At 45.0% G+C, this 15995-nt stretch overlaps 1 protein-coding gene across 8 annotated transcripts in view; it reads right to left on the reverse strand.

The window, feature by feature from the left end:
- LOC126213525 (zinc finger protein 729-like) overlaps window positions 1–15995 on the reverse strand; it is a 149746-nt gene that overhangs the window by 112300 nt on the left and 21451 nt on the right. For 6 of the 8 annotated variants that reach the window (XM_049941365.1, XM_049941366.1, XM_049941363.1 and 3 more), the window contains exon 3: window positions 11095–11157. In XM_049941365.1, the coding sequence (XP_049797322.1) occupies window positions 11095–11157 (63 nt within the window). Of the gene's footprint in view, window positions 1–11094; window positions 11159–15995 lie in introns of those variants that run through there. The other 2 variants (XM_049941367.1, XM_049941368.1) reach the window with 2 other exon arrangements.

Consider the following 15995-nt stretch of genomic DNA (forward strand, 5'->3'; position numbering starts at 1 on the left):
GTAGTACTAGAATAGATATAACGTGTCCATGCTATGTGCAGATGGAGAAGCTGGTCTCAGTTCATCAACAGCTTAAGATGCTTTTTGCCATGTTCAGCAGCATTCAGGCTGCTGCCTATTGTACTAGTGCTGGCGGAATCAAGCTAATCACATGTGATGCCTAAGGTGCCACCTATTTTGCCCACTGGCTCTGCTGTCAAGACACCTTGTGGTGTACCCAATGTAGCTGTCCTCACCAAATGACGAGGGATGGGTGGTAACTGATAGTGCTGTTTGAGGCAGAGAGTGAATGTGGAGGCTGGCCTCACCCATTAACCCTGTGAGTGGACTGGTTGGTGTTCATTCATCAGGGTCCAAATAGCCGCAAGTGGAGAGGAGTTTTCTAGTTAATCAGGAGCTCCAATGTCAAATGCATTATGGAGATCCTTAGGGAAATAGCTTCCCGGACTGGAAATGAATCCTTGGGGTACTGAATATGCTGGGGAGCCTCATCAGAGATGTGGAGAATGTCCTGCCTGTGGCTACCAAACATGCAAGGTGCAGCGGTCTGCAAGTTTTGGCTCATATTGGCACCAATGATGCTCGTCGTTTGGGTTCTGAGGTCATCCTCAGCTTATATGGACAGGTAACACAAATGGGGAATAGCCCTTGACCCACACATGAAACGCATGCAGCATACACAGTTTGCAGCGGCATTCCCAGATTAGATTGGAGTCCATTGGTTTGAAATGAGTGGAGGGTATCAACTAATAACTCCATTGATTCTTTGACTGCCTGGACTGCAGACTCCTGGAGATGTGTTATGAGGTGGAGAATTGTAGGAATACTTGATTGGTCAGGACTGCACTACAGAAAGCAAGCTTTTTTTAGGCTAGGCAGTAGTTTGAGGACCTCTGATGAATGGACGCTAGTCAGTGCAGAGATAAAGAAATCAGACTGCATACAAAGTAAAGGCCATACTACCATCAAAAGGTTAACAGTAAATTCTTGATGTATTTCTAGTTCCTGAATTTAATGCCCATCAGGAAAGTTGTCATGTTTAAAATACTCTTGTAACTGAAGTCTGGTTGAAACCTGAAGTGGAAACCCTTGAAATATTTAGCAAAGTATGGTACGTACACGGACGAGACAGATGAGACACCACTGGGATAGGAATGTCAGAAGAGTGGAGAGAAGAGGAAGGAAAAGAATGAATATGGATGAAATTCGTGCAATAAACGGAAGCACATTCTATTGGTGGTAACCCCTCATACACTTGTGAAAGTAGGATTCTCAGATTCAGTAACATTTTTATATTGCCAACATATAACTATACTTAAAATACTTTTTGCTACAAATAAGTAGGCAGTTATGGAAACATTCATTTTCAGTCCATATGTTTTGTGTGTTAGCTATGACTGTTGGACATCATCACAAGAGAAGGTATTTGTATGTGATAATGGTGGGTACTTCACACCTATCTGTTTGTACCATTCAGTTCTAATGAATCTTACTGCTTGAATGTAGTTTGAAGTGTAAGGTGTAAGCAGAAGTGCTGAGTCACTGAAAGTCACATCAAATTAGCTAGCTGTCCCACATACACAGCTTCAGAACTATGGCCTCATTTTACAGGCTGACTACATTGCGGCAGCACTGTGAATGAACAAACTAAACAGTTTCACATGACCAGTAATTACGGGATTCACTTCCATTCTTGCAGATGAAATGATTTTTTTTTCCAAGAAGAGCATTCACACAGAATTACAAAATCATTTAACAAGATTCTTACACCACTTAGTATGTATATAGTTTTGCACCTATTTCCTGTGACTTTTCTTACAAACTGGAATGGCCTTTGCCTTTTTCTATACATGTGATAAACCACTGTTCCATAAATGAACACTTCTCATGGCAGAGAGGAGTCAGTTCAGCATCGTTTTTTGTGTGACTGAATCTGCTTACTACACTTTATGATCATGTGACCTCCCCCCTCCTCAGTATCTATTTTTGGTGTGCATTTCACATGGAATATAAGATTATGTAACTATTTATTCTGGTTACTTTTCTTCCATATTGTGTCCCCAATGCTATTATTACCTAATGAGAATAACTCTGGACTTACTTGCTAAATGCTTCTGCCCTTTTCTAGTATTAGGTGACTCAATGGGTAATTGTGATGCTACAAATTCAAAGGTCCTTGATCATTGAACTGCAGGTATTATGTTACTGGTTGGGTAAATCAGTTCAGAGGTGTAGAGGGCAATAGCATATGGTAGTCAATAGGACTGTGAGTAGCAGAGAACTGCAGTGTTTAAAACATCCACACATATGACAGTTTTACCTCTAGTTTAATTTCTCATTTACTTTTCTGTCATGTATTCCCTTCGTGACAAAAGGAGATGACCGATCCTTGGCACTGTCACATACTCCAGTTAACAACTTATTAGCCTTAGAAAGGGGCTTTCCAAACTTAAAAAGCATGAGAATGCATTCAACATGGAATCTACAATTTGATTAGCTTCTTTCTGGCTGCTGTGCATCTATGTCTACACAAAAACTCTGAAAGCCACCAAATGGTGCATGGTGGATGGTCCCTTTAACTACTACCACTACTACTACTACTACTACTACTACTGGGCATTTCTATCATGTTCTATATGTGGTGTCCTTTACAAATGAACCACAGTTTTCCCAATACAAAGAAAGTTGATCATTCCCGATCAACTACCATCCTTATGTGCTTGTTCCATTTCATATCACTTTGCTATGTCATACCTAGACATTTCATTGACCAGACTGTGTCAATCTGTACGGTACTAATGTTGTATTCTGACCCTATGGGATTGTTTTTCCTACTCATCTGCATTCACTTGAATATTTCTACACCTGCCATTCATCACACCAAATAAAAAGTTTGTCCAAGTTAGCTTGTATCCTCTTAGTGATGACCATTTCCCACACACAATCCATCAGCAGACAGCTGCTTATCAGATTATTTCATGTATAGGCAATAAAAATAGTCTTATAAAACATCTCTGTCGAAATTTTGATGATACTCTTGTCTCTTACGAACAGTCGCCATTGAGGTCAAAGTACTGGCCTCTGTTACTTGAGAGGTCTTCATGCCATTCACATATCTTGGAACCTATTCCATATGCTCAGACATCCATTAACAGTATGCTGTGGGGCACTGTGTTAAATGCTCTCTGGAAATGTAGGAATGTGGAATCTAGCCTGTTGCCCTTCATCCATGGTTCGCAGTATATAATGTGACAGAAGACCAAAATGAGTATTGCGCAATGTCCATGCTGATTTGTGGACAGAAACATTTCTGTCTCAAAGAAATTCATTATATTTGAACTGAGGATGTTTTCAGGAACTCTGGAGCAAATAAATGTTACTGATACTGATCTGTAATTTTGCAGGTACATTCTCTTAACATTCTTATATACAGAGGCCACCTGAACTTTTTCCAAGCTGCCTGGGTCTTTGCACTAGGTGAGGGATTTGCAATAAATGCAAGCTAAGTAAGCGGCCAATGCTGTAGAGTAATCTCTGAACAAATGATCTGGGATTCCATTTGGAAATGGCAACTATTTTGTTTTCAACTGTTTGAGTTGCTTCTCTACTCCAGGGATCATATAACTATGTCCCCAACACAGGAGTCTGTGTGACAGTGAAACAACAATATGTTTGTATGATCCTCCTGCACAAACTTGAAAACTCAGTACAGAGAGGGGTTGGTGATCATCACCTGCTTTCCTCCAAAGCAACACCAGACTGGTCAATGACTGCCTGGATAGAGGTCTTTGACTTAGTGATTTTATGTAGAACCAGAAATGTCTCATGTTCCCAGTAAAAACTGTTGCTCATGTACGACAGTGGTAGTTGTATGCTTCATGCATCAATCTTTTTACAGACACACATATTTCCAATAACTCTTGCCTGTCACCAATGTGCATACTTTTTTTGAACTGAGTGCAGAACAGTGTTTCCCCAGCATTTTCGAATTTTGTTATTAAGCTGCAGTGGGTTTTTTCTGTCTGTTACCAAGTTATTCACCACATATTTACTCTGTGTGTGATTTACAGTCCATTTAACATATGCCCATATTCCTCTATGTACAGCGTATTAGAAGCAAATGACATTCACTCTTTGTCTAAATGGGATGCTAACAACTACTTATCTGCTCTTTCTAGCAAATTATTCTCCTAGCCTCCTTGAAGGATTCATGAACTTCATTTAGCATTGTTGCTGTGCTGGCATCATTATCACTAACCCCACTCTGTAGTTAAACTGTATGTAAGGACAAACCTGTTCGTAGTTACAAGGTCTAAAGTATTTTAATTTTGTGTGGGCTGTCAAAGTTGCAGCTTATGACAGCTTTCAGGAAACTGTTCGAAAGTACTACACAAGACTGCCTGTCCATACCACCTGCAATGTATGCACAGACATCTTAGTCTTTACTCAGTAGGTTATGATCACCTGCTTTTTATGCATTACTTTGTGTAGATTTTCCTTGAATGAGTCTGTAACTGTCACAGCAGTACAACATGGCGAATGAAAACATCTAATGTTGGAGTTTACATACACGGAACCATTAAGGGAACTGCTCATTACAACAGGTTGGTTGGTTGGTTGGTTTGTGGGATTAGAGGGACCAGACTGCAATGGTCATCGGTCCCTTGTTCCAAAACTTAAAAACTACCACACAGAGGAAAAAAAACGGATAATAGAGACAACAGACAACACAGGACGAGAAAAACTCAGACAAAGAACAGACATAACAAATTAAAATCACACGGACTGTGGCGGTGGTTAGCCAACCATAGAATAAAAAAGGAAAAGCCAACCACCGAGAACACATTAAAAACTCAGTTTAAAACCATAGGCCAAAGGCCAGAATCAATACAAAACAATAAAATAAAACATAAACACTCATATTAAATGATAAAAACCCCCTGCCCGAATAAAATGTAAAACTAAGCCAGCCATAGCAGGGTCATCAGTTAAAAGAGCAGGGAGCGTATCAGGCAGCGTAAATGTCTGCCTGACCACAGCTAAAAGGGGGCAGGCCAACAAAATGTGGGCCACTGTCAAAGCCGCCCCACAGCGACATAGAGGAGGGTCCTCCCGGTGCAGTAAATAACTGTGTGTCAGCCGGGAGTGGCCAATGCGGAGCCGGCAAAGGACTTCTGAGTCCCTGCGAGTGGCTCGCAGGGATGACCGCCACACAGCTGTCGTTTCCTTGACAGCACGGAGTTTATTACGCATTGTCAGTTCGCGCCATTCATCGTCCCATAGCGCAAAAACTTTGCGGCATAAGACTGCCCTCAAATCAGTCTCTGGGAGGTCAACATCCAGAGATGGTTGACTGGTGGCCTCTTTCGCCAGGCGGTCAACATGTTCATTGCCCGGGATACCGACATGACCGGAGGTCCACACAAAGACCACAGAGCGGCCGCAACGGGCAAGAGTACGCAGGGACTCCTGGATAGCCATCACCAGACGAGAACGAGGGAAACACTGGTCAAGAACTCGTAAACCACTCAGGGAAACACTACAGATCACGAAGGACTCACCTAAGCAGGAGCGGATATACTCTAGGGCTCGAAAGATGGCGACCTGCTCAGCAGTGTAAACGCTGCAGCCAGCCGGCAAGGAACGTTGTTCGGAATGGTCCCCTAGAGTTAGCGCATAACCGACACGACCAGCAACCATCAAACCGTCAGTGTAAACAACGTCAGAGCCCTGATATGTGGCCAGGATGGAATAAAAGCAGCGGTGGAAGGCCTCTGGAGGGACTGAGTCCTTCGGGCCCTGTGCCAAGTCGAGCCGAAGGAAAGGGCGAGGAACACACCATGGTGGTGTACACAAAGTGGCCCGGAAAGGAGGTGGAACAGTGAAAACCCGAAGCCCGGAGAGAAGTTCTTTGACGCGGACCGCAATTGTACAACCTGACCGGGGCCGACGTTCTGGCAGATGGACGACCGATTGCGGGAGCAGGAGACGATAGTTTGGATGCCCAGGCAAGCTAAAAACATGGGCAGCATAAGCGGCCAGTAAATGTTGGCGCCTCAATCGCAGTGGAGGGACACCAGCCTCCACAAGTACGCTGTCCACAGGGCTGGTCCGGAAGGCACCAGTGGCCAGTCGTATCCCACTGTGTAGTATTGGGTCCAGCACCCGCACCGCAGATGGGGATGCTGAGCCATAAGCCAGGCTCCCATAATCCAGACGGGACTGGATTAACGCCTGGTAGAGCCGTAACAGGGTAGATCGGTCGGCGCCCCAGCTGGTGTGGCTCAAGCATCTCAGAGCATTTAGATGCCTCCAACACGCCTGTTTAAGCTGCCGAATATGAGGCAGCCAAGTCAACCGAGCATCAAAAACTACCCCCAAAAACCTGTGGGTCTCCACCACAGCAAGAAGTTCATCGTCAAGATAAAGCCGCGGCTCAGGATGGACTGTTCGGCGCCGGCAGAAATGCATAACGCGGGTCTTGGCAGCCGAAAACTGAAAACCATGCACTACAGCCCAAAACTGCGCCTTGCGGATAGCGCCATGTATCTGACGTACAACAGCTGCAATGCCAGTAGAGCTGTAGTAAAGGCAGAAGTCGTCAGCATACAGGGAAGTGGAGACAGAATTTCCCACCACTGCAGCGAGCCCGTTTATTGCAATTAAAAACAGGCAGACACTGATGACAGATCCCTGTGGTACCCGGTTCTCCTGGACTCGGGAGGAACTATGAGAGGCCGCGACTTGCACGCGGAAGGTACGATACGACAGAAAATTTTGGATAAAGATCGGCAGAGGGCCCCGAAGACCCCATCCATGAAGCGTAGGAAGTAAGTGATGACGCCATGTCGTATCGTATGCCTTCCGCATGTCGAAAAAGACAGTGACCAGGTGTTGACGATGGGCAAAGGCAGTACGGATGGCCGAATCCACTCACCAGATTGTCGGTGGCGGAGCGACCTTTACGGAACACACCATGAGACAGAGCCAGAAGGCCCCGAGACTCCAGTACCCAATTCAAGTGCCAGCTCACCATCCGTTTGAGAAGCTTGCAAAGAACATTGGTGAGGCTAATGGGGTGGTAGCTGTCCACCTCCAAAGGGCTCTTGCCCGGTTTCAAAACGGGGATGACAATGCTTTCCCGCCATTGCGACGGAAACTCACCCTCGACCCAGAGACGGTTGTAAAGGTCGAGGAGGCATCGCTTGCAGTCCACTGAAAGGTGTTTCAGCATCTGACAGTGGATGTGATCTGGTCCAGGAGCAGTATCAGGGCAAGCAGCAAGGGCACTGTGAAATTCCCACTCACTGAATGGAGCATTGTAGGATTCAGGATGGTGGGTGCGAAAAGAAAGGCTCCGACATTCCATCCGCTCTTTAATGGAGCGGAAGGCCAGTGGGTAATTGGAAGAAGCGGAACTCAGAGCAAAATGCTCTGCCAAGCTGTTGGCAATTTCGTCGGTGTCTGTACAAACTGCTCCACTCAGTGAGAGCGCAGGGACGCTGACAGGGGTCTGATAGCCATAGAGGCGTCGTATCTTGGCCCAGGCCTGCGATGGAGAGACATGGAGGCCAATGGTGGACACATACTGCTCCCAGCACTCCTGCTTGCTTCAGCGGATAAGGCGGCGGGCCCGCGCACGTAGCCGTTTTAAGGTGATGAGGTGTTCAATGCAGGGATGTTGCCTGTGACGCTGTAGCGCCCGCCGGCGATCTTGAATCGCCTCAGCGATTTCAGGCGACCACCAAGGCACAGTCCTCCTCCGAGGGGACCCAGAAGAACGGGGAATGGCAGATTCGGCGGCAGTAACGATACCAGTGGTGACTGATTGAACCACCGCATCAGTGTCATCACTAGAGAGAGGCTCAATAGCGGCAGTGGAGGAAAACAAGTCCCAGTCAGCCTTACTCATTGTCCACCTGCAAGGGCGCCCAGAAGACTGACGCTGTGGCAGTGACAGAAAGATTGGAAAATGGTCACTACCACACAGGTCGTCATGCACTCTCCATTGGACAGATGGTAAGAGGCTAGGGCTGCAGATCGAAAGGTCAATGGCGGAGAACGTGCCATGCACCACACTCAAGTGTGTGAAGGAACCATCATTTAACAGCGAAAGGTCGAGCTGTGCCAATAAATGCTCAATGGTGGCGCCTCGACCTGTCGCCACCGACCCACCCCACAGAGGGTTATGGGTGTTGAAGTCGCCCAGTAATAAGAAAGGTGGTGGCAATTGGGCTATCAGCGCAGCCAGGACATGCTGCGTGACATCACCATCCGGTGGAAGGTAAAGACTGCAGACGGTAACAGCCTGTGGCGTCCACACCCGAACAGTGACAGCCTCTAAAGCTGTTTGTAGAGGGATAGACTCGCTGTGAAGAGAGTTAAGGACATATATGCAGACGCCACCAGACACTCTTTCATAAGCTGCCCAGTTCGTATAATAACCCCGATAGCCACGGAGGGCCGGGGATTCGCATTGCTGGAAACCAAGTTTCCTGAAGAGCAATGCAGAAGAAAGGGTGAAGGCTGATAAGTTGTCGGAGCTCAGCTAGATGGTGGAAGAAACCGCTGCAGTTCCACTGGAGGATGGTATTGTCCATGGCTGAGAAAGGCGTGACTGGACTGGGAAGGCAGATTACGCCGCTGGGTCACCTGCTGCCTCCGATGGAGCACCCGTGCAAGTGCTATCCATTGCGTCTGAGGGACCAGCGAGATTGAGGTCCTCATCCTCAGACGCAGAGCGTGTAGGTAGCGGTGGAGTAGGTGCCACCGCAGGTGATTTGGTCTTACGGGTCTTCAATGTCGTTTTCTCTCGCTGTTCCTTTGGTTGTCGTTGTTGAGAGGGCTTGTTTGAGTCAGTCTCTGGGACTGAAGATGATCGCGAAGCTCGACGACCAGTGACCTGTGGCTTCTTCAGCCACTGGTTGGTGTCTGCTGTGCCGCTGGTAGGAACCAGGGAAGGGAGTGACCCAAGGGATCCCTTCCGAGTGAGAGAAGCCAAAGAAGACTTACGCTTCTCCGGATTAGAAGTGCGGACTGGTGTCCCCGTTGGTTTAGTGGGTGCTGCTGCCGAGGTAGATTGTATGGGAGCAACAGCGAGAGAAGGGGCCCCCATCGTCAAGTGGGCAGGTGAGGTCCTCTGACTCTGAGAGCTGACTGTTTGTGGTGCAACTAAAGAAGCTGGAGCAGGAGTGACAGTTGAGGCATAAGATGCCATCATGCGCACGGGATGTAGCCGTTAAAATTTCCGCTTAGCCTCAGTGTAAGTCAGTCGGTCCAGGGTCTTATATTCCATGATTTTGCGTTCTTTCTGTAAGATCCTGCAGTCTGGCGAGCAAGGTGAATGAGGCTCTCCACAGATGGGAGACGGAGCACATGGAGTATCGGGATGAGATGGGCGTCCGCAATCTCGAGATGTGAAGCTGGAAGTGCAGCGGGAATACATATGGCCGAACTTCCAGCACTTAAAGCACCGCATCGGGGGAGGGATATAGGGCTTGACGTCACAACGGTAGACCATCACCTTGACCTTCTCCGGTAATGTATCACCCTCGAAGGCCAAGATGAAGGCACTGGTAGCAACCTGATTGTCCCTCGGACCCCGATGAACGCGCCGGACAAAATGAACACCTCTACGCTCTAAGTTGGCGCGCAGCTCGTCATCAGACTGCAAAAGTAGGTCCCTATGGAAAATAACACCCTGGCCCATATTTAAACTCTTATGTGGTGTGATGGTAATGTTAACATCCCCCAACTTGTCACAAGCAAGTAACCTGCGTGACTGGGCGGAGGATGCCGTTTTTATCAAAACTGACCCAGAGCGCATTTTGGACAAGCCCTCCACCTCCCCAAACTTGTCCTCTAAATGCTCTACAAAGAACTGAGGCTTCACGGATACAAAGGAGTCCCCATCAGCTCTGGTGCAGACGAGATATCTGGGCGAATACGTGTCACTGTCATTCATTGCCTTTCGTTCCTCCCATGGTATGGCCAGGGATGGGAACGATTTGGGGTCATAAACGTTACCTTTAAAATGAGCCCTCGAACGCTTAGAGACTGCTGGTGGCTGGCCACCAGCAAGAGATGATGTGCCACGCTTCATTGTGTGTCATCCACCCTGATGCCACCTACTCTGACCAAGGGCCCTCCCCATGGGTGCCACCCAGCCACAGCAAGGGCCACCTGGCAGGATGGCCATTGCCGGGAGTCCTGATGCCCCAGGGAGATGGGCATCTACTCCTTGGCATACATGGGAAGTAAACGGCGCAGCCATCAGTAGAGCGACCCCTGTGTTGTCAGGGGGCTACAACCAACAGGGTACATGGCGGCCCCACCACAACGGACTGGCTACTGTGCTGGATCTTAGGTGCAAAAATGTATGAGGTCGTCGTCGCAGCGAAAAGCAACACTGCACAGTGCAGCGTGGTAATCGCACCCAGGGACGTATCCTCGCCCAAGAGATGGAAAACGAGCTGGACACCATTGCAACGACGAGAAAGCCGGCTAAAGGTCTCAATGCACAACAGATACAGTGCACCATGTAAGGCGCCCTTCCCCAATTGGCTCGCTCTTCGGAACAATTTAGAAAGATGGCGGTCAAACCCGAGAGGGGACCATCACACAAGGCAGAAACATTTGAGACTCCTTTTAGTCGTCTCTTACGACAGGCAGGAATACCGCGGGCCTAGTCTAACCCCCGAACCCGCAGGGGGATCATTACAACAGGAAATCATAGCTTGAGTCTTCGGACTTGGTACCAATTTTCATATAACTTCATCAATGCAATCTCATGTAATTCTTATTTGTGCTTATAATGTCAAGAAGCAGTTCTACAAACTCACAAGCTAAACTACTTCACCTGCTCAAAGATAGTGCTTAAATCCATATGGGGTAAAGTGTAAAAACATTCCATTTTACCTGTTTCCTCATTTCCAATCTGGGGCATACTATAATACTGTAAGTCTTGTCATCCTTAACCTAAAGTAAAAACAGGACTCCTAAAGTGAATACACTTAATACTGATAACAATCACATTATTTTCACCACAACTCAGCAATGATTAATTACATGCAGTCATATAAATTCTAAAATTACCTCTTTAATTGCACTGTCCTGCAACTCTTCTTTTACATTCATGCTGGATGGGTAAACCTGACCCTGTGGTATAAAATAACAAACTGTAGTAAGTACATTTAAGCAGTCACAGTCCTTCCACATTATATAAATGTATCACATGCATAATGCCCAATTGTCATACTTCTTAAGAATTAAATAGTAGTTCTGGGTAGGTGTTCTCCTCCAAGTTCGAAATTCTGGGTGGCGAGTTCACAATGGTATATTTCAATGGGAGGCAGCAAAAAATTGTAAAACTAGTTAATGACAACACCTTTGAAAATTCATTATGATCTTCAACTTCAGCCTTCTCCCTATGCTATTGTCTTCAATCATATTTTCTAGCTTTGTTATCTTCATATGCATATAATGGTAGTGTAACCAAATCAAATAACACAGCTACTACCAGAAACTGGACTGACAAGTGCCACATCACTCATACTACTTTTACAATCAGAATCATAACATGTCTAGAACAGTTAAATCAAAACCTTTTGCTTCACTGAATGCTTATTTATACTAAAATTATTAAACCCCCCCCCCCCCGCACACACACACACACACACACACACACACACACACACACACACACACACACACCTTTCCACACTACTTACAACTATTCTAACTTCATGAATTCCTTTTGGTAGGGCAAGCAGGTTTCTAACAGTACAAAAAGACAGTATAGGATACAGGCTGAACCAGTTCTATTCTATGGATCAGAACTATGGGTCTTACTTGCTGATCTCAAAAGGTGACAAAGTTCTGGAAAGATTATTTATGGAGCACAACCAGCATATCAAGACAGAAAATCCCATAATGTTGAAGTAAGTTCTGAAATGAGGACAAATGAAACTGTGATAGCATAGAAGGAAATCATTAAACTAGTATACGCATCTGTTGAGAATGTTAGATAATTAGCAGCCAAAGAACAGTTTTTGATGGAAAATCACCTTATTGATACACATACAGCAGACCACTTAACTTTCAGAAAGAGTGTGTCAATGAAATAATGAAGCAACATGGTGAATGCAGAAAAAGAATACCTTGAAGAGAGATGCTGGGCAGAAGAATGAAAGAATACATGTTATTAATTGATCTTTGCATTAACTGCCAACAATAATACTAATATACTAGTACAAATAATGATAACAATGATTTTATTGTTATTACCACGTGAGCCATGGTATGCTCCCTCTTTGAATTCCTCCCCACACCTCGTGTATGTCACTTCTTCTGCTAGGAGCTTGTGGCACCACGGGGCATGGTAGAGCCACACAGGGTACGTCGACAGTATTTGCCATTCAGCCGAAATTGATAGAATGGAGTGACTGGTAGCCCTTTAAAAGTTCTGTCGAGTTAATAGTTGCAGGCACAGGTGTTGGCAAAAGACTGAACATTGGTGTCGTCTTGGCTATCTGTATTTGCTGTTGGTTCTTCTCTGTGGAAGTCACATTATGCAAGGAGCTTTCTCATCTGAAAGACTGCCTGATTTGGGTTGTGTTGCTCGACTTAATACCTTGTGGAATTGCCTTGGAAGAGGTTACGGTAATGTCTAGCAACCAAACAAGCTTGTTATTACTATTCAATTCCCCATGTTCAACAGTGGATTCGATGATCTGGTAATCCTGAACACAGTTTAAAGTGCGACCATGTTTAGCCTTAGACCAAGTTTTTGATGAGAATCATCTGGAGAGTCCATTGATCTGTACAAGTACTGTGGTCATGTGGTTGTATTGAGTGAGAATGACAGTGGAATTTAGAAGCTCCCTTAAGCCATTCCAATTTTCAACTGTTGTGGCATGCTTTGGTTGTCTTGGACCTGAACTCAGTGGGTACTCATCATATGGTGGGTGTGAACATTGCCTCTGTACATCAGCTTCATGAAATGCACCACTGCCAGCTACCCCGCCTGCCTTCACTCAAGTTATGTAAATTACTGTTTGAAATTTGTATTAAAATTTTGCACATTTTGATGTTCGGCGGTTTGCTGGGTCGAGTGCTCTTCTTATACACAGTGTTGAGCCTTGTTAGGATGGCCACATGCTGATCGGCTCTATGTGAATCACCCATGTCCTATTCACATGTCGTCCAGACTTGTGAAAATATAGCCTGTTGGTAACTAACTGGCACATTTGAGGTTCACGGACTGGAAAAAGCGTAAGTGTGTAAAACCATCTAGTGTTACTATTGAACTGTTTGTTATTTTGAAGTTGTCATGGGGTGACATCTTCTCGCCTTTTATTCATTTATTGCTACAAGTTTGTTCTGAGTACTAATTACAGGTTCTACTTTTTTAAACGGCATTCTTGAGCTGCTATGCATGCACATTCACTTACTGAATCACTTACACATTATCTACGGTACACCTTAATAGCATTTTCACTGTGTCTGAAGCCAGCTATATATCAATCTGTGCACACTCATTCTCTTATTAATTACTTAACAGCTCATTGGGGCAAGATTTAAAGAAACTTTCTCTGACTGCCTGAAGGCAGCTCTAGCAATCAATGCACCTGTTTACTTTATTAAATTATGTACATGCCCGTGGAGGTTTACCTTAAGAAATTCCTTTTTCTAGTGGTCCTGGGGCAGCTGTAAATTACTCTGTCTTCCAGTATACCTATTCAGTTTTAACCTTTGAGATGAGTTATGCTTCTGTGTTGTCTTACAGAGCCATCTGTTTCCACATAATTATTTCTTCATTTGTTGAAGCATTTTCAGAGTTGCAGTTTGTGGAAGTGGAAATTTTGAATATAAAATCTAAGGATTGGTGTCAGATACACTATTGTCTTATTTAAATTGTCATTAAACTAAAGTGTGTAATGTCTTACATCTGAAAAGTTCAGAGTGTTGTTTGTAATCCTGCTAATGCATCTGATTTTAGTAATTTTTCTTAAATAAATACATTTTAATAAACAATGGTGACTCATGTGAACCCCAATCGCTCCAGTCCTTCCACTTAATTTCCCCTTTTCCTGCTGGATGTTTGGTTGGTAACAGAAGCTGCACCATGATGTGCGTGTTTGTAGGTATCCACTGCTGAACATGGGGTCTCATGACCGTCCCAGCTTGTCCTTACTGAAGAAGCAACAGTTTATTTATGAATTGAAAGTGTGTCAGCTTCCATGTAAGGGCAGTGTTCCCGAACTTGAGGCTCATCTGCATGTCGGTGTGGACAACCCCTTGGTGGTTAGTACCAACTGCATCGGGGAGATCGGTGTTGCACAAGCTGACTAAGCTCTGGCCATGACAACCTTGTGTCAGAGCGTAAAGTGTTTAGAAAGGAGCAAGCCCCACCATAAGCAAATACATACAATTCAGGCACAACTAATCCATTGGAATAAGTGCTTGTGGGATATTCCACAATGTAATCTCTATTCTGAGCAGGTTAGATTAGCTCTGCAGTTACAGGGGTAGGTGCATGACTTGCAAAGTAGGGTCAGCCACCTTTATTTAGACAAATTAGGAGCAATAGGTGGTGAACAAGATTCTCCCACCAACAGATAACTGCCGGAACTAGTAGGAATGCTACAGACACCTTTAAGGACCAAAGGGAATTCATTAGGGAAATTACCTTACCAAATAATAATACTGCTTCAAGCTATAATGGAACTTTCAATTTAGAATTTAAAGACAGGTGAAATCCATCCTATGGATCATGCTCATATTTATGTTTCATACTGACACTTTGGCTATCTCCAATAATGTTGTTGTTCAGGCACTGTATCCCCTGTGTTAAGCCATGTTTTTAGTCAAATTTTACATGAAAGTGCAACATCGAGGGAGTTGTGGAAATCAATTATTGGGCTGAAATTGTCACCACTTATTAAGAGGCTGCTCAAGCATGAACATTTTTGGTGAGTGCAGTTTCCTCATGAACCTTTTCCTAGGTACATAGAGGAATGTATATGGCCATTCTAGCGTTGGAATTACGAGTCACAATAAATGCACATCTTTTACTGAATTAGAGGCTTTGGTGTCCTCTATTGAAGCCTGAGTTTCACGGACCAAAAGTGATGGGGGTTTAAGTGTCATTATTGATATGGGGATCAAGATTCCAGGCAATTTAAAAGGGGACCACCTGTAAGGAACAAACGTAGCATGTGTTTCAGGAGTAACAAAGTGGGGCATTTTGTATGGCAATGTCCAGTTCCATGGAAGGAGAGTCAAACAGCTGATGTCACAAAGAATGGAAGAGGCAGGGTAGTGTTTTACTACCAAAGTGCTGTCTCATTGTCAAGTCCAAGGTAGGGAAACCCCTGCCTTACCTTTGGGTACAACTTAACCAGGAAACGGTGTGCACCCTCCTCAACTCTGGTAGTTCAGTTTCTCATTTAGATTATCTGTGGTATTTGGAGTTCCGCCACACCTGTGAATTGCCTTGTTTGCATCCATCCTCCCAATGTCAAGCTCTCACTGGGCAGATGTTGCTTCTGATTGGCAAAACTGAGTATTGGAAAATTTTCTTGGCCAGTGAAATGGATAGTAATTAAAAATCTTTCAGTGAACTTAATTTGGGTGTGTGTTGGGGTTATATAGCCAAGGCAGGGTTGTTTCTTTTAAATTTAACCCAGCTGAAAAATTCATTTTGTGCTCCTGTCAAGTTGCCACAGGAATTCATAGTGTGTTACCGCAATGTTCGCCATTTGAGCTCAGTCACCTTGGCCCAGTAGAGGTGAAGCTGGTACTGGAAGTTCTTGATGTTTACCGCAGATGTTAACTAACAGATTGGACGTCACCAATATCCAGTACAAGATTTGCCATACAAATGACATTCCAGAGAGGCAGGATATTTACAGGCTTTCTCCATCAAAGATGAAATGTATATGTGCTTTGATTAATAATGTGTTGTTCAATGGGGTCATCAGGTCCTCAACCTC

The sequence above is a fragment of the Schistocerca nitens genome, chromosome 11 (assembly GCF_023898315.1).
Source record: "Schistocerca nitens isolate TAMUIC-IGC-003100 chromosome 11, iqSchNite1.1, whole genome shotgun sequence".
NCBI classification, from domain to species: Eukaryota; Metazoa; Arthropoda; class Insecta; order Orthoptera; family Acrididae; genus Schistocerca; species Schistocerca nitens.